At 42.1% G+C, this 22,526-nt stretch overlaps 1 protein-coding gene across 1 annotated transcript; it reads left to right on the plus strand.

Moving 5' to 3' along the window:
• The first annotated feature begins 1,631 nt into the window (after positions 1-1,631).
• LOC117359678 (zinc finger BED domain-containing protein 5-like) lies at positions 1,632-21,013 on the plus strand. Its single transcript, XM_033942894.1, has 2 exons — positions 1,632-3,184; positions 20,818-21,013. Exons 1-2 carry the CDS (start codon positions 1,632-1,634, stop codon positions 21,011-21,013), a joined length of 1,749 nt encoding a protein of 582 aa, XP_033798785.1.
• Positions 21,014-22,526: the final 1,513 nt, after the last annotated feature.

Consider the following 22,526-nt stretch of genomic DNA (forward strand, 5'->3'; position numbering starts at 1 on the left):
AGGAAGTTCGGGCCAGCCAATCGCTGCCTGGCTGGGCGGAACTTCCTTTCCGATTGCAGAATTGACGTCAGGGAGAGCATGCGTCGGCTTTGGGGCCTGTTATCCATTGGTGGGTCCTGTTCCCCGATGGTAGCGGCAGTGGCAGTGGCTTGGGGAACGGCAGGGAGAAAGAAAGAAAGGGGGCAGGCAGGGAAACGGAAGGAAAGAAGAGAAACAGAAAAAAAGAAAGAAAGGTCAGGGAGAGAGGAAGAAAAAGTTGGGGGAGGGAATGAGGTGTGGAGGAGAGAAAGCATACAGGCTGATAGAAGGGAAGAAAGATTGGATGTACACTCAGAAGAAGAAAGTGCAACCAGAAATCACCAGACAAGGTAGGAAAAATGATTTTATTTTAAATTTAGCAAAGTGGAGGCAGTATTACCACAGTTTTCAAAGGAATTTGCCCAAATAACTTAATAGTTAACTGGGTAAATTCCCAGAGATGAAAACTTCCCTTCACTTACTATGCACAGTTCTGAATTTATATCTTCTGTCTATATTTTACAATATGGTCACCTTTTACTAAACCGCAATAGTGGTTTTTAGCGCAGGGAGCCTATGATGTAATGTAATGTAATTTATTTCTTATATACCGCTACATCCGTTAGGTTCTAAGCGGTTTGAAGAAAATATACATTAAGATTATAAATGAGAAGTAAGAAGGTACTTAAAAATTCCCTTACTGTCCCGAAGGCTCACAATCTAACTAAAGTACCTGGAAATTAATAAAGAAGAGAAAATAAAGATGGTTGAAAAAAGAAAAATTCTATGTGAACTTATAGGATGGAAATTAAACTGCTCCCTGCGCTAAAAACTGCTATTGTGGTTTAATAAAAAGGATGGAGGGTATATTTGTCTATTTTTGTATGGTTGTTACTGAGGTGACAATGCATAGAGTCATCTGCCTTGACCTCTTTGAAAAAACCCCAGAATAGGAATGATAATTAACATTTTCTCAGCGTATAGTGTGCTTTGTGTTTTTTAATTTTATTATTGGTAGATCATTTTGACTTGGTCATTTTAAAGTAGCTCACAAGCTCAAAAAGTTTGGGCACCTCTGAGCTACAGCGTTGAAACTGTGTATTTCTATTTTATCCCCCCTTTTACAAAACTGTAGAGCGTTTTTTAGCGCCAGCCGTGGTGGTAGCAGCAGCTCTGATGCTCAGAATTCTATGAGTGTCAGGGCTGTTACCACTGTGGCTAAAATCCACACTACAGTTTTGTAAAAGGGTGAGGGGTTAGTTTGTGATGACATATTCCATACTAGGCGAAGGTGTTTTCTGTGTTCTGTGTGTTTGAAAGACATGGTTTTCTGTTAGGATTGACGGTGTAGGATTGATCTGTGCTGGTCTGGCTTGTTTAGTTTTACAGAGCTGTCATCTGGAGTTGTCATCCGCCGGCTCATCGGGGATCGATCAGAAGAGTGCTGAGTGTGACGGACAGCGGCTATCTGGAGGAGACAAGCGCAGTAAGTCCTGAGTGACAGTGAGATACTGCAGTGATGGACAAGTTTTTGAAAAGGAAAGAACTAGACTGAACAAAATTTGGAGCCAGATGAGAGCCCAAGTATGAGTGGGGGTCAAAAGAAAGCAAAGATGGTTAGCGCAAGCAAATTCTCTGGCGCAAGGCAATATAGCGAAAGCTATATTTCAGTTGGATTTACTTTCACTGGAGATGCAAACAAACCAACTCCACTGTGCATGGTGTGTGGTGAAAAGCTAGCTAACAGTGCTATGGTCCCAAGCAAACTTAAACGCCATCTCCAAACGAAACACCCTTCGCTTCAAAACAAGAATGTGGACTATTTTGTTCGCCTGCGTGACAACACGGAGAAACAGGCAACTTTCATGAGAAAAACCACAAAGGTAAATGAAAGAGTTCTTAAAGCTAGCTATCAAGTTGCTGAACTTATAGCCAAGTCAAAAAAGTCGCACACTGTGGCAGAGACATTAATACTTCCTGCCTGCAAAGCTATTGTAGAGGAGATGCTCGGACCTGAAGCAGCTAAGGAAATAGCCAAAGTCCCTCTCTCAGACAACACAATTTCCAGACGTATTAATGACATGTCTGCAGACATCGAAAGTGTGGTTTTGGAAAAGATCCGTATCAGTGAGAAATTTGCATTGCAACTTGACGAGTCTACTGATATCAGTGGACATGCTCAACTCTTGGCCAATGTGCGTTTTGTTGATGGTGATGCAATTAGAGAAAACTTCTTTTTTTGCAAGGCATTGCCAGAAAAAACAATAGGAGAAGAAATTTTTCGGGTCACATCAGAATACCTTGAAAAAGGAGGACTTAAGTGGGAAAACTGCACAAGTGTCTGCACCGATGGAGCTGCAGCCATGGTCGGGCGCACCAGAGGCTTTGTAAGCAGAGTGAAGGAAAGAAATCCAGATGTGATTGTTACGCATTGTTTTTTACACCGCGAGGCCCTCGTAGCCAAGACTTTACCAGCAGTCCTAGTTCATGTGTTGGATGATGTTGTGTGCATGGTAAACTTTGTAAAGTCACGACCCGTGAAAAGTCGCATATTTGCAGCTTTGTGTGAGGAGATGGGAGCGAAGCATAAAACCTTGCTGTTTCATACGGAGGTCCGGTGGTTGTCGCGTGGCAAGGTCTTGGCTCGTGTGTATGAGCTGCGGGAGGAACTTAAAGTGTTTCCGACAAATGAGAGGTCAGATTACGCAAAGCAGCTTGCAAGTGATGAGTGGTATGCAAGGCTGGCATACCTGGCAGATATATTTTATCATCTGAATGAACTGAACACACGAATGCAAGGCCGAAGTGAAAACCTGCTTACAAGTACAGATAAAATAAATGGATTCCGTTCAAAGGTGCAACTCTGGCATCAACACGTGGAAAGTGGCAATCTTGAAATGTTCACACTCACCAAGCAATGGCAAGGTGTTCACACTGCTGCACTGTGTGAGATAATAGTTAAACATTTAAAAACTCTTGAGGAGAAGTTGTCATTTTATTTCTCTTCAGTCTCCACTGAATGCCTTGACTGGGTTAGAGACCCTTATAGCTCAGCATCAGTTGGTGGAAAGGACATGACTTTACAGGAGCAGGAAGAACTAACTGAACTGAGACAAAATCTTGGTTTCAAGCTAAGATTTGCTGATCTACCTTTGGACAATTTTTGGTTGGATACCGCCAAGGAGTTCCCCCTTCTGGCAAACAAAGCTATTTTGACATTGCTCCCATTTTCCGCTACATATCTGTGTGAGATTAGCTTTTCAAGCATGATTGCTATAAAAACCAAATACAGAGAGAGACTGAGAGCTGTTGACGAAGAGCTACGTGTGTGTCTTTCTTCGATTCCAGCCAGAATATCAGCTTTGTGTTCAGCCAAACAGGCCCAGGTTTCGCACTGAATAAAGTATTTTATAATTTTTCACTATTCTGTTTACTTAATATTTCATAATAAAGTAATTATAAAATACTTTCTTTGTGTTTATTTGATTCCTATTCAAGAGAATTACTTTATATATAGTCAATATAGGCACAGAGTTAAATTTTTTAACATTTTCTAATGGTGGTGTGCCTCGTGATTTTTTTCATGAAACAAGTGTGCCTTTGCCCAAAAAAGGTTGAAAAACACTGCTGTAAGGGTCACTACTCCAGACAATCCCTGTCTACACACCCAGGCATCGAGGTGTATGACTCTGACCTCTCTCATTGGTTTTATTCTGACCCGGAACTGTCAGCTTCAGTCTTATGGTATCTCTTCAGACCCATCTTCTCTATCACCTAGAAGATCACTGCCCGAGAGAAACATGATGGGCCAGATAAAGGCCAAATGGCTCATCTAGTCTGCCCATCCGCAGTAACCATTATCTCGTCCTCTCTCTCAGATCCCATGTGCCTATCCCACGCTTTCTTGAATTCAGACAGTCTATCGCCACCACTTCTTTCTGTGAAAAAAGCAGATGGGATAGGCTTTGCTCATTAAGATGGAATCTGAGTCAGAACCAAGAGCAGAGCTCTTTGATGCACTGGACTATGAATGGATTCCGGAAGACTGGAAAGTGGCAAAAGTTACACTGATCTTTCAAGAAAGGTTCGAGGGGAGATCCAGGAAACTACAGATTGGTGAGTCTGACCTCGGTACTGGGAAAGATGGTAGAGGCGCTGATAAAGGACTGCATCATTGATCACCTTAACGGACACAATCTGATGAGGACCAGCCAGCACGGCTTCAGCAAGGGAAGATCTTGCTTGACGAACTTACTGCACTTCTTTGAGGGAGTAAACAGGCAGATAGACAAGGGCAACCCGGTCGACATTGTATATCTGGATTTTCAGAGAGCGTTCGACAAGTTCCCACATGAACGAATACTTCGAAAAATTGCGAGCTATAGAATCGAAGGTGAAGTACTCATGTGGATTAAAAACTGGCTGGCAGGAAACAGAGAGTGGAGGTAAATGGACAATACTTAGACTGGAAAAGTGTCATGAGTGGAATGCCGCAGGGTTTGGTGCTTGGACCCATGCTCTAAAACATATTTATAAACGACCTGGAAATTGGTACGACGAGTGAGGTGATTATATTTGCAGACGATATGAAATTATTTAGAGTAATGAAGACGCAGGAGGATTGCGAAGACCTGCAACGTGACATAAACACGCTCAAGAAATGGGGTGCGACATGGCAAATGAGGTTTAACATGGATAAGTGTAAGGTGATGCATGTCGGTAACAAAAATCTTATACACGAATACAGGATGTCCAGTGCACTACTTGGGGAGATCCCCCAGGAAAGAGACTTGGGAGTACTGGTCGACAAGTCAATGAAGTCGTCCGCGCAATGTGCGGCGGCGGCGAAGAAAAGGGCGAACAGAATGCTAGGAATGATTAAGAAGGGGATCACGAACAGATCGGAGAAGGAATCCCCCAACAGTAATAGTTTTCTGTTTTTGGCTTTTTTATTTGTACTTAGGGTGCTCTTGTTCTCTTGAGTTTCCTTCGGTGGGACTGGAACCAATGAAGGAAACTCAAGAGAACAAGAGCACCCTAAGTACAAATAAAAAAGCCAAAAACAGAAAACTATTACTGTTGGGGGATTCCATCATCAGAGGCATTAACCTTGGAACACAGGGCGAGGAGTCCAAAATAGTGAAATGTCTTCCAGGATCCTCAGCTACCAGGAGTTCCAGGCAAATACTGACTATAATTAAGGAAGAAACTAAGGATTTTAACACTGATGTTGTTATCCATCTGGGAACAAATGACCTGGCCAACAACTCCACACTTGCAGCACTTTTCGGGAGCTTGGTGAGGGCGTGAAACCTTTTGTAAAGACTTTAGCTTTTTCTGAAATACTGCCTGCATATGGAAAAGGAGAGCAAAGAATGAAAAACACAGAGGACTTTAATAGATGGCTCAGAGCCTGGTGTCATCAAGAAGGCTTCAGGTACATAGGAGGATGGGGAAATACATGGAAGGACAAGAAGCTATATTGCACTGATGGGCTACATATTACTACAGCAGGAAAAAGAAACCTTGCAGAGAAATTTAGACAATATTTTTCTAGGCATTTAAACTAGAAGGTGGGGGTGGTGTATGTACGAAGGACAATTATAGAGACCACCCCCGGCAAAAGAAAAGATGTGATAGTAGTAAAGGCTGCAACAAAAGCAATATCAGCAACTCATTTCTTAGTATTGCAACGGAAAGTGAAACGACACAAAAATCCATACGAAAAAGGAGATTATCGCTGAAAAATAGCTGGAAAGCGATGACCACAAATGCTCGCAGTCTAAGCAACAAAGTTCATGATCTGCAAGCCCTGATATTAGAGGCAGATCTAGATATTGTTGCTATCACAGAGACATGGTTCAGTGAATCACATGGATGGGATGCAAACATACCGGGATATAATCTTTTTAGGAAGGACAGAGATGGTCATAAAGGTGGAGGAGTAGCTCTCTATGTAAAGATCAATATCCAAGCGACCGAAATGCAAGGGACCTGGGGAGAGGAAGAAGCGATATGGATTGCTCTGAAAAGAGAAGATGGAACTTCTATCTACGTGGGTGTAGTCTACAGACCTCCGACTCAATCGCAGCAAATTGATAAGGATCTGATTGTGGATATCCAAAAGTTTGTAAGGAAAGAGGAGGTTCTGCTGTTGGGAGATTTCAACCTGCCGGATGCGGACTGGAATGTTCCGTCTGCGGAATCGGAAAGAAGTAGGGAGATTGTGGATGCCTTTCAAGAGGCTCTGCTCAGACAAATGGTGACGGAACCCACAAGGGAAAAAGCGATATTGGATCTGGTCCTCACAAATGGAGAGAGTATCTCTAATGTTCGAGTGGGTGCTCACCTGGGTAGTAGCGATCATCAAACGGTTTGGTTTGATATAACGGCTAAAGTGGAGAGCGGCCGCACGATACTTAAAGTCCTAGATTTCAAACGTACGGACTTTAATGCAATGGGAAAGTACCTGAAGAAAGAGCTGTTAGGATGGGAGGACATAAGATAAGTGGAAAGACAGTGGTCTAAGCTGAAAGGAGCGATAAAAATGGCTATGGACCTTTATGTGAAGAAAATCAATAAAAACAAGAGAAAAAGGAAGCCGATATGGTTCTCCAACCTAGTGGCTGAGAAAATAAAGGCGAAAGAGTTGGCGTTCATGAAATATAAAAAAAACCAAGAAGAGGAGAGCAGAAAGGACTACAGGGTGAAACTGAAAGAAGCCAAGAGAAAAATACGTTTGGCGAAGGCACAGGCGGAAGAACAAATGGCTAAAAATGTAAAAAAGGGAGATAAAAATTTTTTCAGATATATTAGTGAAAGGAGGAAGATAAAAAATGGAATTGCTAGGCTAAAAGATGCTGGGAACAAATATGTGGAGAGTGATGAGGAGAAAGCAAATGTGCTAAACAAATACTTCTGTTCTGTGTTCACAGAAGAAAATCCTGGAGAAGGACCGAGATTGTCCGGCAAAGTTACACGAGAAAATGGAGTAGATTCTGCGCCGTTCACGGAGGAGGGTGTTTATGAGCAACTTGAAAAACTGAAGGTGGACAAAGCGATGGGACCAGACGGGATCCATCCCAGGATACTAAGGGAACTCAGAGAGGTTCTGGCGAGTCCTATTAAAGACTTGTTCAACAAATCTCTGGAGACGGGAGTGATTCCTGGGGATTGGAGGAGAGTGGATGTGGTCCCTATTCATAAAAGTGGTAACAGGGATGAAGCAGGAAACTACAGGCCGGTGAGCCTCACTTCAGTTGTTGGAAAAATAATGAAAGTGTTGCTGAAAGAAAGGATAGAAAGAATCTAATGGGTTACAGGATCCGAGGCAACATGGCTTTACAAAAGGTAAATCGTGCCAAACGAACCTGATTGAATTTTTTGATTGGGTGACCAGAGAGCTGGATCGAGGACATATGCTAGATGTAATTTACTTGGATTTCAGCAAAGCCTTTGATACAGTTCCTCATAGGAGGCTGTTGAACAAACTTGAAGGGCTGAAGTTAGGACCCAAAGTGGTGAACTGGGTCAGAAACTGGCTGTCGGACAGATGCCAGAGGGTGGTGGTTAATGGAAGTCGCTCGAAGGAAGGAAAGATGACTAGTGGAGTCCCTCAGGGTTCGGTGCTGGGGCCAATCCTGTTCAATATGTATGTAAGTGACATTGCTGAAGGGTTAGAAGGAAAAGTGTGCCTTTTTGCAGATGATACCAAGATTTGTAACAGAGTAGACACCGAAGAGGGAGTGGAAAATATGAAAAAGGATCTGCAAAAGTTAGAGGAATGGTCTAATGCCTGGCAACTAAAATTCAATGCAAAGAAATGCAGAGTAATGCATTTGGGGATTAATAATAGGAAGGAACCGTATATGCTGGGAGGAGAGAAGCTGATATGCACGGACGGGGAGAGGGACCTTGGGGTGATAGTGTCCGAAGATCTAAAGGCGAAAAAACAGTGTGACAAGGCAGTGGCTGCTGCCAGAAGGATTCTGGGCTGTATAAAGAGAGGCGTAGTCAGTAGAAGGAAGAAGGTGTTGATGCCCCTGTACAGGTCATTGGTGAGGCCCCACTTGGAGTATTGTGTTCAGTTTTGGAGACCGTATCTGGCGAAAGACGTAAGAAGACTTGAGGCGGTCCAGAGGAGGACGACGAAAATGATAGGAGGCTTGCGCCAGAAGACGTATGAGGAGAGACTGGAAGCCCTGAATATGTATACCCTAGAGGAAAGGAGAGACAGGGGAGATATGATTCAGACGTTCAAATACTTAAAGGGTATTAACGTAGAACAAAATCTTTTCCAGAGAAAGGAAAATGGTAAAAACAGAGGACATAATTTGAGGTTGAGGGGTGGTAGATTCAGGGGCAATGTTAGGAAATTCTACTTTACGGAGAGGGTGGTGGATGCCTGGAATGCGCTCCCGAGAGAGGTGGTGGAGAGTAAAACTGTGACTGAGTTCAAAGAAGCGTGGGATGAACACAGAAGATTTAGAATCAGAAAATAATATTAAATATTGAACTAGGCCAGTTACTGGGCAGACTTGCACGGTCTGTGTCTGTGTATGGCCGTTTGGTGGAGGATGGGCAGGGGAGGGCTTCAATGGCTGAGAGGGTGTAGATGGGCTGGAGTAAGTCTTAACAGAGATTTCTGCAGTTGGAACCCAAGCACAGTACCGGGTAAAGCTTTGGATTCTTGCCCAGAAATAGCTAAGAAGAAAAAAAAAAAAAATTTAAATTGAATCAGGTTGGGCAGACTGGATGGACCATTCGGGTCTTTATCTGCCGTCATCTACTATGTTACTATGTTATCATGCCGCTGTACCGGGCCATGGCTCACAGACTCCCACGGGTGGGATATGGACATACCAGGTTACAACTTGCTTCGCCGGGACAGGGAGGGCAGAATGGGAGGAGGTGTTGCATTATATACTAAAGATGACATTAAGGTCACGAGAATCACAGATGTCCAGTATACTGGAGAATCCCTTTGGGTTAATTTGGCCAGAGGGAAAGACAAATGCTTGTATCTTGGCGTAATTTACAGACCCCCAAGACAACAAGATGACCTGGATATGGAAATAATCGGAGATATAGAAAATATCACCTTGCGTGGGGACACAGTATTGCTAGGTGACTTCAACATGCCTGATGTGGATTGGGTTACACTTACCTCTGCTTCCGGCAGCAGCAGGAGGCTATTAAACACTATGAAGGGAGCAAGACTCAGGCAACTGGTGTTGGAACCGACAAGGGATCAGGCAATACTGGACCTGATACTTACCAATGGAGAAAGTGTCACAGAGGTCTCGGTGGGTGACACATTGGCCTCCAGTGACCACAACATGGTATGGTTCAATCTCAGGAAAGGTTTCACTAAATCTACCACACTGACCAAGGTCCTCAAATTCAAGGACACAAATTTCAAAGAAATGGGAGACTTCGTTCACCAGGCGCTACAAAGCCAAGCAAAAACTGATAATGTGGAAGAAATGTGGTCGACTTTGAAAGCCACCATACAAGAAGCAACAAACCGCTATGTTAAATCAGTAAGTAAACGGCGAAGGAACAATAAGCCACAGTGGTTTACTGCGGAGATCTCAGACCTAATCAAGGAGAAGAAAAAAGCATACATCTCTTACAAAAAATCTGGGAAGCAGGACTCTAGAGCAGACTACCTGACCAAATCAAAAGCCGTCAAAACAGCAGTCAGAGAGGCTAAATTCCACATGGAAGAGTCTCTGGCAAAGAACATCCAGAAGGGAGATAAATCCTTCTTCAGGTATATCAGTGACAGAAGAAAAAACTCAGGCGGGATTGTAAGCCTTAGGAATCCAGACGGAGACTATGTGGATAAGGATTCGGAAAAAGCCCAACTATTAAATGAATACTTCTGCTCAGTCTTCACCCGAGAAGCGCCGGGGCTCGGCCCTCAGCTACAGACAAGGGTTGGCTCAGTTGACCCTTTTATAAACTTTGAGTTTACGCCCAGCAGTGTCTACGGTGAGCTGTCGAAGCTCAAGGTTAACAAAGCAATGGGGCCAGACAACCTGCACCCCAGAGTGCTTAGGGAGCTGAGTGATGTCTTGGCAGAGCCACTGTCCGCGCTCTTCAACCTCTCCCTTAGTACAGGCAGCGTCCCGTTGGACTGGAGGACGGCTAACGTCATTCCACTCCACAAGAAAGGCTCAAAGATGGAGACAGCAAACTACAGACCAGTGAATCTAACATCGATAGTGAGCAAACTAATGGAAACTCTAATTAAACACCAATTGGATAAAATCCTGGATGAAAAGAATCTAAGGGATCCCCGACAACATGGATTTACTAAGGGGAGATCATGCCAATCCAACCTGATCAGCTTCTTTGATTGGGTGACGGAGAAGCTGGATATTGGGGAGTCCCTAGACATCGTGTACCTGGACTTTAGCAAAGCATTCGATAGTGTACCACACCGCAGGTTGCTGGGTAAGATGAGTTCTATAGGATTAGGTGACACATTGACGCAATGGGTTGGGAGCTGGCTTGGAGGTAGGCTTCAAAGGGTGGTGGTGAATGGCACCCCCTCCGAAATGACGGAGGTGATCAGTGGAGTGCCACAGGGCTCGGTCTTGGGCCCAATCCTATTCAACATCTTTATAAGGGACTTGGCAGAAGGGCTTCGAGGTAAAATAACATTATTCGCCGATGACGCCAAACTAAGTAATGTAGTGGGCAAATGCACAACAGACGAAGATTCAATGCCCGACAACATGATGCACGACCTACTCCTGCTGGAGCGCTGGTCTAAGACATGGCAACTCAACTTCAATGCCAAAAAATGCAAAATTATGCACCTGGGCAGCCAAAATCCATGCAAGTCTTATACCCTTAATGGCGAGATCCTAGCAAAAACGGTAGCAGAACGAGACTTGGGGGTAATCGTCAGTGAGGACATGAAGTCTGCCAATCAAGTGGAGCAGGCTTCATCCAAGGCAAGACAAATAATGGGTTGCATACGAAGGGGTTTCGTCAGCCGTAAGGAGGAAGTCATTATGCCATTATATAGATCCATGGTGAGGCCCCACCTGGAATACTGTGTGCAATTTTGGAGGCCACATTATCGCAAGGATGTGCTGAGACTGGAGTCGGTGCAGAGAATGGCCACCCGGATGGTCTCGGGACTCAAGGATCTTCCATATGAAGAACGGCTTGACAAATTGCAGCTATACTCGCTCGAGGAGCGCAGAGAGAGGGGAGACATGATCGAGACGTTCAAGTATCTTACGGGCCGCATCGAGGCGGAGGAAGATATCTTCTTTTTCAAGGGTCCCACGACAACAAGAGGGCATCCGTGGAAACTCAGGGGAGGGAAACTGCGAGGAGACACCAGGAAGTTCTTTTTCACTGAAAGAGTGGTTGATCGCTGGAACAGTCTTCCACTACAGGTGATTGAGGCCAGCAGCGTGCCCGATTTTAAGGCCAAATGGGATAGACACGTGGGATCTATTCACAGAGAAAGATAGGGGAGGGTCATTAGGGTGGGCAGACTAGATGGGCCGTGGCCCTTATCTGCCGTCTATTTCTATGTTTCTATGGTACACCCTCACATGGAATACTGCGTCCAGCACTAGTCGCCATACATGAAGAAGGACACAGTACTTCTTGAAAGGGTCCAGAGAAGAGTGACTAAAATGGTTAAAGGGCTGGAGGAGTTGCCGTACAGTGAGAGATTGGAGAACTGGGCCCTTGCTTAGGAGATGAGCTGTTTAGGGATAAGATCAAAGAAGCTACTCAAAAAATCACCAGACATGAGCAAAGTATGTCCACTCTTTCTGCTACCAAAGCAGCAAAACCTCAACCTGCTAAGCATTTCTTTAATCCTAGACACTCGTCAGCTTACTATAATAGGCGGTATGCCCAACCACCCACATCTTCTAGGGCTCCAACAAAGAAACGTCCAGAAAATGCAACCTCAGCCCCAGCAAAAATCGCAACAATCCTTTTGACTTTCTAATAGCTTAGCTGACATTCTCCCATCTCTACCCCAAACTATCTTACCCACTTCCACCAGTGCTGGTCTCTCATCACAGCGGACAGTTGAGTTCTAAGTGTGATGCGACAGAGATATATTCTTCATCTGTGTGTCAGACCTCCAAACCTCCAAAAGAGTATTTTTTCAATTCTCAATAGACCTCCCTCTATCATGAACGCTCAACCCTCCTGCAACTCAATACTATCTAACCAGTGCCTCCTGTACAGAGGGGTCAGGGATTCTACTCCAAATACTTTCTCATTCTGAAAAAGACCTGATTCTTGATCTATGGGCCCTCAACAAATATTTAGAGAAATTCCAAATGGTCTTCTTGGGAACCCTTTATCCATTTCTGGAGAAGAACGACTGGCTTCGCTCTCTAGAAGCCTATACACATATCTTCATCCTTCCAGCCCACAGAAAGTATCTTCACTTCTAAATAGGAACACATCTCCAATACAAAGTACTACCTTTGACCTAGCATCAGCACACAGAGTATTCACAAAATGTTTAGTTGTAGTAGCTGCAATACTCTACTCTTATGGCTTTCATATATTCCCTTATCTGGAGAATTAGTTGATAAAGATGTTGTCACATCAGGCTGCCCATCTAGCCATCAGCTCAACCATACATCTGGAACTTCTAGGATTTGCAATCAATTTACAGAAGGCCCATCTCCAACCAACCCAGAATCTGGAATTCATTGGTGCTCTTCAGAACCCATTGCAGACTTGTGCCTATCCCCCTCAACAGAGACTAGATACCCTAATTCACCTCTGCAGACACGTGTCTACTCTCCAAATCATCATGGTGAGACAGATGGTGAAACTTTTGGGACACACTGCGTTGATGGTCCATGTCACCCCATTTGCACGTCTTCATCTCAGAGATCCTCAGTGGACTCTCGCCTCCCAGTGGTCTCAAGCTACAGATTGACTTTCCCAGAAACTCCAGATCACACCCACACTACGTCAGTCCCTTCATTAGTGGTTGGAACTGACAAATCTTTCCAGATACCTACTCTTCCATGTTTGGGTGTAGAGCCCACCTAGATGGCCTTTACACTAAGGGTATTTGGAGCATTCAAGAAAAATCTCTTCACATAAATCTTCTAGAACTCTGAGCAAGTCACAGCGCTCTTTAGCCTTTTCAAGATTGCCTTCTGAACCAAGTAATACAAATCTGGACAATCAAATAGCCATGTACTATATAAACAATGAGGTACAGAGTCTCACCAACTCTGCTGGGAAGCCATACAGATCTAGAATTGGGCAATTCCATGCAACATCTTCCTCAAGGCTGTGTATCTAGCAGACAAACTGATCAGATTCCTTCAATAATAAACTTTTATTAATTCTAACAGGGGTCGCCATTCAGCAAATTACTCAGAATTGGAAAGATTACACTAAATTAAATTACACTTTCTGGTGGAATTCAATTTGTCATATATATAAAATGGAAAAAGTAATGGCATTACAACAAGGTTATATTAAAAAATTTAATAAAATATGGGGACCATTGACAAATTATTCTACTGATCAGATATCATAACATGTATAGAACATATAGAGGGGGTAGGGAAGGGAAAAATATTGTAATAATAATATGATATAAAATTTTGGTAAAGGGTTTCTTTAATTTACAATGTAAGAACATTTATTGATAATTTCAAGTGTTTCTTCATAATTGAATGTAATACATGTATTTCACTTGATGTAAGAATTTAAAAAAGAATAAAAATTATTTACAATTAAAAAAAAAAGATTCCTTCAACCTCACGAGTGGTCACTCAGCTCAACAGTATTACATCAGATCTTCTCAGTCTGGAGGACTCCACAGCTAGATCTGTTCGCTTCAGTATCCGCTATAATAGATGCTTCCAGGAAACCATCCACACAGTTACTGTTTCAAGTGGACTGATTTTACCCATTAGGGTCACCAACAAATATTACTTCCAGACTTGTGTGTCTTCTGCCATCAGTTTTAGACTATCTTTTACATCTCTTCATCTTCAGTAAGGTGCATCTCAGTGCTACAAGTATCAGTGTTTTCATATACTTTTAAACAATAAACCTCTGACATCACACCCATTGGGTTCCAGGTTTATGAAAGGCCTACTACATTCAAAACTCCTCCAGTTGCTTGGGACCTCAGTGTTGTACTCTCCACTTTGATGAAGCCTCCATTTGAACCAATAGCAACTTCATTGCTCAAATACTTCACTTGAAAAGTAGTTTTCTAAATCTGCTTCACTTCTGCAGGCTGAGTCAATGAACTTCAAGCACTTCTTTCAGATCCCCCCCCCCCCCCAATACAATGTTCTATCATGATAGTTGTCCTTTGTACACATGCCAAATTCCTACCAAAAATAGTCTTGGAATTTCATTTCAGTCTTTAGTTCTGCTTTTCTTCATCCTGAGACCACTTTCCCAGCCTGGTGAAGCTGCATTCCACACATTGGACTGTAAACGAGCTTTAGCATACTACCTGGATAGGACCAAGACTCATAGAATTCCACTCAACTATTCTGTCATTCAATCCTAACAGGCAGGGAACTTCTGTAACCAAAATGACAATTTCTACATGGTTAAACTGTATCTCCTGCTATGCTCGGGCTGGGCTGCTGGAAGGTCGTATCTCAGCACTTAAAGTAAGAGCAATGGCAACTTCAGTGGATTACCTATGTTCCACTCCTATTGAGGATATTTGTAAAGCAGCAACCTGATCCTCAATTCATATTTTCACATCCCAATACTGTCTGAAGACTCATTCCAGATAGGATAGTCAGTTTGGCCAACCAGTTCTACAAAATTTATTCTCTGTTTAGATGCCAACTTCCCTCCATCCCTTCCATATTAGCTAGGGAGTCCCACATGTGAGAATATATTGCTTGTCCTGGGATAAAGCACAGCTAACTTACCTGTAACAGGTATTATCCAGGGATGCAGGCAGTTATCCTCACAACCCTCCCACCTCCCCTAGTTGGCTTCTTAGCTTTTTTACTGAGCTGATGGTCCTGCAAACGGAAGTCAGACAGGAAGGCACCATTGCATGCATGGTATGGGCAATCTCGAGACTTGTAAGAAGTTTAAAGTGACAGTACACTTTTTATACTGTATATACTGGGGCTCTGTGGATGATGTCGTCCCACATGTGATAATATCTGCTTGCTGTCCCTAGATAATACCTGTTACCAGTAAGTAACTGTGCTTTGAAGGCTGCATACTAATGACAACATTATCGCTTGGCTATTAATTACAAAAATAGAAAATAGGCTATTTTACTGCTGTGGAAATAAATAACCTTAGCGCATGGGAAAGACCAATCGAGGGCATACCATGACCACTTTTTACTGCAGCTTAGTAAAAGGACACCACTCTGCATTAACGGGAAATTTTAACTCGTGGTAAGTGCAAAGCCTATGCATAAATGCAGGGGGTGGGCGCTGTATTACATGCAGTACCAGATAAGCGGTGGTATGTGGCACTACAGGTTGTTAGGAGCTAAGATACCTTTCCCTCCTAGGATGTGAGGGGGATTGTCTTTTTTTAGAGGGTTTGGGGTGGAGGTGTAAATGCTGGATCAGTGTACTAAAAGTTTATTGGTGTTCACTGATAAGTATGCATATTAAGTGTGTATCTTCTGCTTTAGGTGACTAGCACATGATGGACTATGCTTAGTAAACACTAGTATATGCTAAAAACATTGTTCTGACTGCCACTGTGCACATGTGTCTAGGTACAGTGGGAGCACACACTAATGGGAGATAGTGAGCACTATTATATCACTAACATAGCCTTATGTGCTGATCACTAACAACATTATCATTTATCTTTTCTTTAAAATTTATTATACCGCCATCTGACAAGCAGGTTACAGCAGTTTACAATTTTAAAAAATCAATTAATGTATAACTTTTTGAGCATATCAAAACAATAACCTACAAATACTGATATACTCAAAAGAGCAAGAGTCTGAGTCAGCTTGAAGGCTGAAATACAAAAATATGTACACAGTATGCTCAATGCTTATTCCCTTCCTTCACTATCTATACTCACCCAATTCTCCCCCCCCTCAATGAACATGTGCTTTCTCAAAATGAGTTGTGTTCTGATAACTCCTTGTGCTATCGATAGGTATTCAAATCCCTGCCTCCACCCATACCACTCCCTGCCCTCCAATTAGAGTTTGTATAAATAGAAATTCAAGATAAATGACGACATGAAAGATCTAAATTATTTAACATCCTGCTATGTGCCCTGGAAGGTAAACTTTGAGTATAGCTTTTCCATAGTGACCAAAACTGGAAAAAATTTTCTAGGACCAAGATTTGCTTCTTAAAGTTATCAATGCATGTAGTGCATTTCTCCAGAGAGAAAGAACTTAAGATCCTGCCTGGTGTTGGAGACACTTCCTCCCTATTTCCCTGACCTTAGTAGCAAATATTCCTCCTTGCCTAAATGTCCAAAACTCTTCCCAAACAAAATCCATTGGAGTAAATGAGATTGATTTACCAAATATATTTTCAAAATATTTATGGACACACTTTCAAACTTTAACCACCCACCCACATTGCATATGATAAGGAGTTCTCTAACATACCACATTTAAGGTAAAGCAGCGATGAAATAGCTTTATGATCCTGAATCAGAAAAATATGCCTTCTGAACTGTCGTATACAACTGAGTCACATTATGATCACCTAATATGATGGCAGCCAGATGCTGTGGGAGTGACTCAATAAGATGCTGGGTGGTTGCTAGAGGTATTGTGAGCCATGCAGACTGCAATGTATCTGACAGTTGCTGACGAGTACGTGGTGGTGGATTCAGTCATCAAACATGTCGATGGAGGTGGTCCCAAATGTGCTCGATTGGGTTAAGGTCTGAGAAATTCAGAGACCAGGGAAGTAGTTGGAAGTCTTGGTCATGTTCTGCAAACCACTTACAAACAATTCTGGTGGTATGTCACGTTGCATTGTCCTGTTGAAAGATCCCATTGGCCATAGGGAAGACTGTTAACATGTACAGGTGTAAATGATCAGCAAGGATGGAGAGAGACCTATATTGGTTGAGAGTTCTTCCAGAGGTATCAAGGGACCCAGACCATACCAAGAAAACATTCCCCAGACCATAATGCTTCTGTCACCAGCTTGTGTATATCCAACAATGGTTGCTGGGTGCTTTCGGCAGTTTCACACCTGACACGTTGATGTCCATCTATTCAATGTAGCTCAAAACGTGACTCATCTGAGATGGCAGTCGGTGCAAGTCCAATGTTGGTACTCCTGTGTAAATTGCAGCTGTTTTTTTGCAATGAACTCTTGTGAGCATTGGTGCAGTCACCAGCCAGCTAGAGCCCCATTCGCAATAGGGTTTGCTAAACAGTCATTTTGGACACGCATTTAGATGCCCCCTGGTTCATTAGGACAATGAGTTTCTCCATGATAGTGTGCCAATTGGCCTGCACCAAATTGCACAGTGACATTTACCTCTCACATTGATGACTTATGCTGCCTCACATTTACCACAACAGGTTGTCGAAAAGGATCCATTTGTCCACTCACGGTACACTTTAACCACAGATTGTTCACAAACTTTGCCAAGTCTGAAATGCTGCTGCCCTTGGCTCTGTAGCCAATGATCATGCATTTTTCAATGACTGATCAATCACACTTTTTCCCCATGACAGCCACAGTTGCTATATTGGCAACTTGTTGACATCCCATCTTATATACCAGTGGTTCCCAACCCTGTCCTGGAGGACCACTAGGCCAGTCGGGTTTTCAGGATAATCCTAATGAATATGCATGGAGTAGATTTGCATGCCTGGCACCTCCACTATATGCAGATCTCTCTCATGCATATTCATGAGGGCTATCCTGAAAACCCGATTGGCCTAGTGGTCCTCCAGGAGAGGGTTGGGAACCACTGTTATATACCCATGAAGTCTGCACACAACATGTGCATTCATTTATTGACTGTGCGTCCCTGATGTCAGAGATAGGTGGTGGTTATAATAATGTGACTCGACCTTATCTATTGGCATTCCCTCAACAGGGCACTGCTCACTAACTTAGGGGGGAGGGGGGAAGGGTAAAGGATAGAGAGGCAATATCTATTTGTGTAACTTAAAAATTCAATTAAAACACATAAAAGGAAATACACTAAATAGATAAATCTTATAAGAATAATCACTGTCATTCAATAAGTTCCAAGGCTAGTTTCCCAAAAGATGTAGAAACCCTCTGCTAAGTGTGCAGCGGTAGCTTAGAAAGCAAATAGAATGTTAATAATTCTTTTGAAAGGACTGGCAAACAAACTGGAGAATATTATGATGCCTTTGTATTGTTACCAGTGGTGTGCCTCAAGGTTCTGTTCTTGGGCCTATTCTTTTTAACATTTTTAAAAATGATGTTGCTGCAGGGTTGTCGGGTAAGATTTGCCTCTTTGCGGATGATACCAAAATCTGAAATTTGGCAGCTAAAATCAGCACAAAATTAGAAACCCCTCACAATCAATCACATTAACAATATAAGTCAAGTAACTGTTAATAGCAAGCAAATAATATTTAAATATAAATATAATAAAGACAATCAAAATTTTATTCATATAGCAATGTCATAATATCTTAATATCAAATGTAAAATCCATTAAATTCAACATGTACATGTATAAGACAAAACATACAACAAAAACAAAGGCTTCATGATCATGACGTTGTGTGGTGACAGTGAGCTCTGTGTCTGATGAGCTGCGTTCTGACTTCCTTTTGAGAAAGAAAGTTCGAAATATGGCCTGTGTCAAGGAAGAAAGAGGAAAGATGAGTTAAGGAGAAGGATTACTATCCTACAGTCTGTTGGGTTTCATGATTGTGCGGAGATGTGGTGCAGTATCGATTTGTGACCTATATCCTGCACTTTTGCTTTATTGTTTGCACTGGTTTTTTTGCATACTTGGATTTATTTGGACTTTATTTGAACTTTATTGTTATTTCTTTTCTTGATTTTTGGAAATTGATAATTTTCACTTGTGTTGCTGCTCTAGCTGGTTCTAGAACTGATTTCAAGTTTTCACCTGTGCTGCTGCTTTTTCACTTTTTGGACTGACTTTATTTTTCTCACATTTTTTGCTCCCCTTTTTTTCTCATGATCATGAAGCCTTTGTTTTTGTTGTATGTTTTGTCTTATACGTGTACATGTTGAATTTAATGGATTTTACATTTGATATTAAGATATTATGACATTGCTATATGAATAAAATTTTGATTGTCTTTATTATATTTATATTTAAATATTCTTTGCTTGCTATTAACGGTTACTTGACTTATATTGTTAATGTGATTGATTGTGAGGGGTTTCTAATTTTGTGCTGACTTTCTACACCCCCCACTTTTTCTTTATCTTCTCTCCATTTACGTTTAGTTGTTAGCTAAAATTTAATGCAAGAAATACAAGATCATGCATTTTGACTGCAAAAACTTGAGTTTAGGGGGTGAAGAACTTAAATGCACGACTGAAGAGCGGGACTTAGGTGTGATTGTATGTGATGATCTTTAGGTGGCCAAACAGGTTGAAAAGGTGATGGCAAAAGCTAGAAGGATGCTAGGGTGCATATGGAGAAGTATGGCCAGTAGGAAAAGGAGGTATTGATGCCCCTGTATAAGACTATGGTGAGACCTCATTTAGAATATTGTGTACAATTCTGGAGGCCACACCTTCAAAAAGATATAAAAAGGATGAAGTTGGTCCAGAGGAAGGCCACTAAAATGGTGTGTGGTCTTCATCATAAGGCAAATGGGGAGAGACTTAAAGATCTCAATCTGTATACTTTGGAGGAAAGGCGGGAGAGGGGAGATATGATAGAAGCATTTAAATACCTACGTGATGTAAATGCACATGAGTCGAGTCTCATTTGAAAAGAAGCTCTGGAATGAGAAGGCATAGGATGAAGTTAAGAGGTGATAGGCTCAGGAGTAATCTAAGAAAATATTTTTTTATAGAAAGGATGGTATGCGTGGAACAGTCTCCAGGTAGAGGTTGTGGAGACAGAGACTGCGTCTGAATTCAAGAAAGCCTGGGATAGTCACGTGGGATATCTTAGAGAGAGGAAGAGATAATGGTTACTGTGGATGGGCAGACTGGTTGGGCCATTTGTCCTTTATCTGCCATCATGTTTCTATGCACCTCAAATATTAGATAGAAGGAACCTTGGCTAGTGCTGCTGAAACAGATTTTTTTTCATACCTACTTTGTTTTTTAAAAAATTCATAAATTTTTCTTACATTAATAATTTTACTTTTAAAATTAAGCTATTTATAAACCTTAACATTTTTCTATACTTACTTAAGTTGCTGTGCGGTCTCTTTCTTTAAAGAGTCAACTACGGGAGCTTAATAATCTTTCCGTGCAGGCATCTGTAACCTAACAGTTTTATGCAATGGCCCATTCGCAGGCGGCAATGTTTTTTGTTAGTTTAAATCTGCCCATGTCATGATGTATATGATGTAACGTGCTAAAAGCAAGAGTGCCAAAACCGTATTGAATGGAAAAGCGCATTAAATTACTCTAAGCTGTAACTTACACTTCTTGCTTCCCATACTCAATAAAGCCTACATTTCAAGCTAAGAATTAAAGCACTGCAAATATGGTGCCATCCTATTACTTAATCTAAAGTCTGTAAGATTTGAAAGGCTGGATAGGGAGTTACATGTAAGCCCTGAGAATCTGAGGAAACTGAGCCCAGAAAACAAAGCCCAAGTCCTGAAAAGTGGAATCATGATTATGAGAATAGTGTCTTCATTAGAACTCAGAGAATGCCTCGTAGCCCAGAGAGATACATGTTAGAACTTGAATATCAGCTGGAAAGAAAGCAACAGGTGGAAGAATGGTATCAGGAGATGCAGAGGGAAGCTGCATTAAGCGAGAGGCAACAGAGGAAGCAAAAAGAGGAGGAGGAGAAGGGAAGAAGGATGCTGTTGGATGAATGAAGACTTTGCAGAGGCACATAAAAAAGCCATCAGATTGTGGCTAAGGAGGAAACAAGTGGTGAGGAGGCTAACGCCAGTGCATCCAGTTATTTTCCCAGAAATAAAATGGGGTGTGTGGTGGTTGGAAAGTGCTGCACTCAGTTTATTTATTAGCTGTCTATGTGGTACACTGTCAAAGGCTTTGCTAAAATCTAAAACCACCACATCTAGCGCACATCCTCTATCCAATTCTCTGGTCACCCAGTCATAGAAATTGATCAGATTGTCTGACAAGACCTGCCTCTAGTGAATCCATGTTGCCTCTGGTCCTGTAATCCACTGGATTCCAGAAACTTCACCATTCTCGGTTTTAAAAGAGTTGCCATTAATTTGCTTACCACAGAAGTCAGATTTACTGGCCTGTAATTCCCTACTTTTTCCTTACTGCCACTTTTGTGTAGAGGGACCACATCCACCCTTCTCCAGTCCTCCGGCACCACTCCCAACTCTAGAGAAGTACTGAAAAAGTCAGTCAGTAGAGCAACAAGAACTTACCTAAGTTCCTTCAGCATCCTTGGATGTACACCATCCGGCCCCATTGCTTTGTCTTCCTTTAATTTAGTTAGCTCCTCATGAACACAACCCTCTGAAAATCGATCGGGGTCTACCACTCCACCATTCCTATTCGCATTTGGCTTCTGCGTTCCCACTCCTGGATCTTCAGCCATGAACAAAGAACAGAAATATTTGTTAAGCAATTCAGTCTTTTCTGTATCAGCTTCTACATATTCCTCCCCTTCACTTTTGAATCTCACAATGCCATTTTTGTACTTCTTCCTATCACTGATATATCTAAAAAATGTTTTGTCACCCTGTTTTACTGTCAGCTATTTTTTCTTCCATTTGTATCTATGCTTTCCTGACTTCTCGCCTAGCCTTTCTTAACTTTTTTCCAGATATTTTTGCCTGTCTTCTTTCTATGATCTTTAGTAGTTTATGAAAATTAATCTCTTATTGCTTACCTTCTCAGCTATTATTTTTGAGAACCAAAGTGGCCTTCTTTTCCTCTTACTTTTACTTACTTGCGTCACAAAAAGATTTGCCCACTGTATTTTTACTCCTTCCAGACGTTCCCATCCAGACAATACCTTGACGTAATCCCCCATCCGAACGAAGTTAGTTTTTTTAAAGTCTAGAACCTTTACTTTTGAATGAGCACTCTCTATAACTGTCTTAATATTAAACCATACCATGATGTAGTGATCACTGGATGCCAGATAATCACACACTAACATCAGAAACACTTTCCCCATTTGTAAGCACTAAGTCCAGTATGACCCCATCCCGCTTGGGTTCCATTAACAACTGCTGGAACAGTTCTCCTTGTAGAGAATCCAGGATCTCCTTACTTCTAGAAGACCATGCAATAGGGATACCCCAATCAACATCCGGCATATTAAAATCACCTATTAGTAAAACTTCCCCTTTTTTTAGCTATATTCCAAATGTCTACTATTAAATTTCTGTCCACTTC

This window comes from Geotrypetes seraphini, chromosome 4 (assembly GCF_902459505.1).
Source record: "Geotrypetes seraphini chromosome 4, aGeoSer1.1, whole genome shotgun sequence".
NCBI classification, from domain to species: Eukaryota; Metazoa; Chordata; class Amphibia; order Gymnophiona; family Dermophiidae; genus Geotrypetes; species Geotrypetes seraphini.

Bases quoted from the DNA above. Each gene is read 5' to 3' on its own strand.
- LOC117359678 (XM_033942894.1), top strand. From the start codon at position 1,632: ATGGTTAGCGCAAGCAAATTCTCTGGCGCAAGGCAATATAGCGAAAGC. The intron at 3,185-20,817 runs GTTGGATACCGC...TTATGAGAATAG, and splicing joins CTACCTTTGGACAATTTTTG to TGTCTTCATTAGAACTCAGA.